The following is a 985-nucleotide window of genomic DNA, read 5'->3' as shown; positions in this document are numbered from 1 at the left end:
TTCCTTGGCCTTCAGACAGAAATTCTGATGGCTAAAGAACCAAACAGGATGGGCAAAAACAAAGAAGAATGTTTGCATTGCTCATTAGTGATCAGTGTCATGTGACACTGCAACTGAGTGTCACATGACACTGTAAGGTTGCGAGGACAGAGCTAATAAATTGTATGCAATGTCAGACCAACTCTGTAGAAGAGCTCTGCCAACAGTGGGCAAACACAGATCCTGACCTGATGACTGCCAGTAGAAGGAACAGTAAAATCTTTTTGTGGGACTGGGATTTTTATCAACCACCAGGCTTTTGTGAGATATTTTAATGTTTTTTTCTCCTTTATGAATACAGCAATTATTGGGATTCTGTGCTACATTGACTTCAACAGATTTATGTTTTGCATGTCATAAATTTTCTGCAATGTCAAATGTATCTGAGTCTTACACTAACATGTCTATTGAAGTGCAGTATCAGGACCTACTGAGGGTAATTATTGTTTCCACTCTGTCAACAGTTCCATCTTTTATTTTTCTCTTCCTTAATGGGACCATGTTGTTCACACTGAGGAGTAAGCTGGTGTTTCGTGACACTCCCCGTTACATTCTTCTGTATAACCTCCTTTTTGCAGACACTGTGCAGCTGGCACAGAGTCAGGTTCTTTTCCTGCTCTCTATTTTTAGAGTAAAATTGCCGTATCCTGTATGTGTATGTCTCAGCTTGTTGGCCAATCTCACCACTGGGATCTCCCCTCTCACCCTTTCGGTGATGCCTCTGGAGAGATATGTAGCTGTGTGCTACCCACTGAGGTATCCTGCCATCATCACCATCAGAAACACAGGGGCTGCTATCGTTGTGATTTGGATTATCAGTTCACTAAATAATCTCACTCGACTCATCTTTTTTTTCCCATTTGAAGTGTTGAAAAACCTGCAGATGAAAGACAGTTGTTCTAAAATAGCTCTGTTACTCGGGACGAGGTCTGATCAATATGACACC

General features: G+C 41.4%; 1 protein-coding gene across 1 annotated transcript; it reads left to right on the top strand.

The window, feature by feature from the left end:
- Window positions 1-403: 403 nt before the first annotated feature.
- LOC102214323 (olfactory receptor 7A17-like) lies at window positions 404-985 on the top strand (the record flags this gene model as incomplete). The annotated part of the gene is made up of 1 exon (XM_005754589.1): window positions 404-985. A coding segment is annotated over exon 1 (576 nt), but the record flags the coding sequence as incomplete, so codon positions are not given.

This window comes from Pundamilia nyererei, unplaced genomic scaffold (assembly GCF_000239375.1).
Source record: "Pundamilia nyererei isolate P.nyererei 1_Seehausen unplaced genomic scaffold, PunNye1.0 scaffold00599, whole genome shotgun sequence".
Taxonomy (NCBI): Eukaryota; Metazoa; Chordata; class Actinopteri; order Cichliformes; family Cichlidae; genus Pundamilia; species Pundamilia nyererei.
The sequence above is the reverse complement of the archived record's forward strand: the minus strand, read 5'-3'. Positions and strand labels throughout refer to the sequence as shown.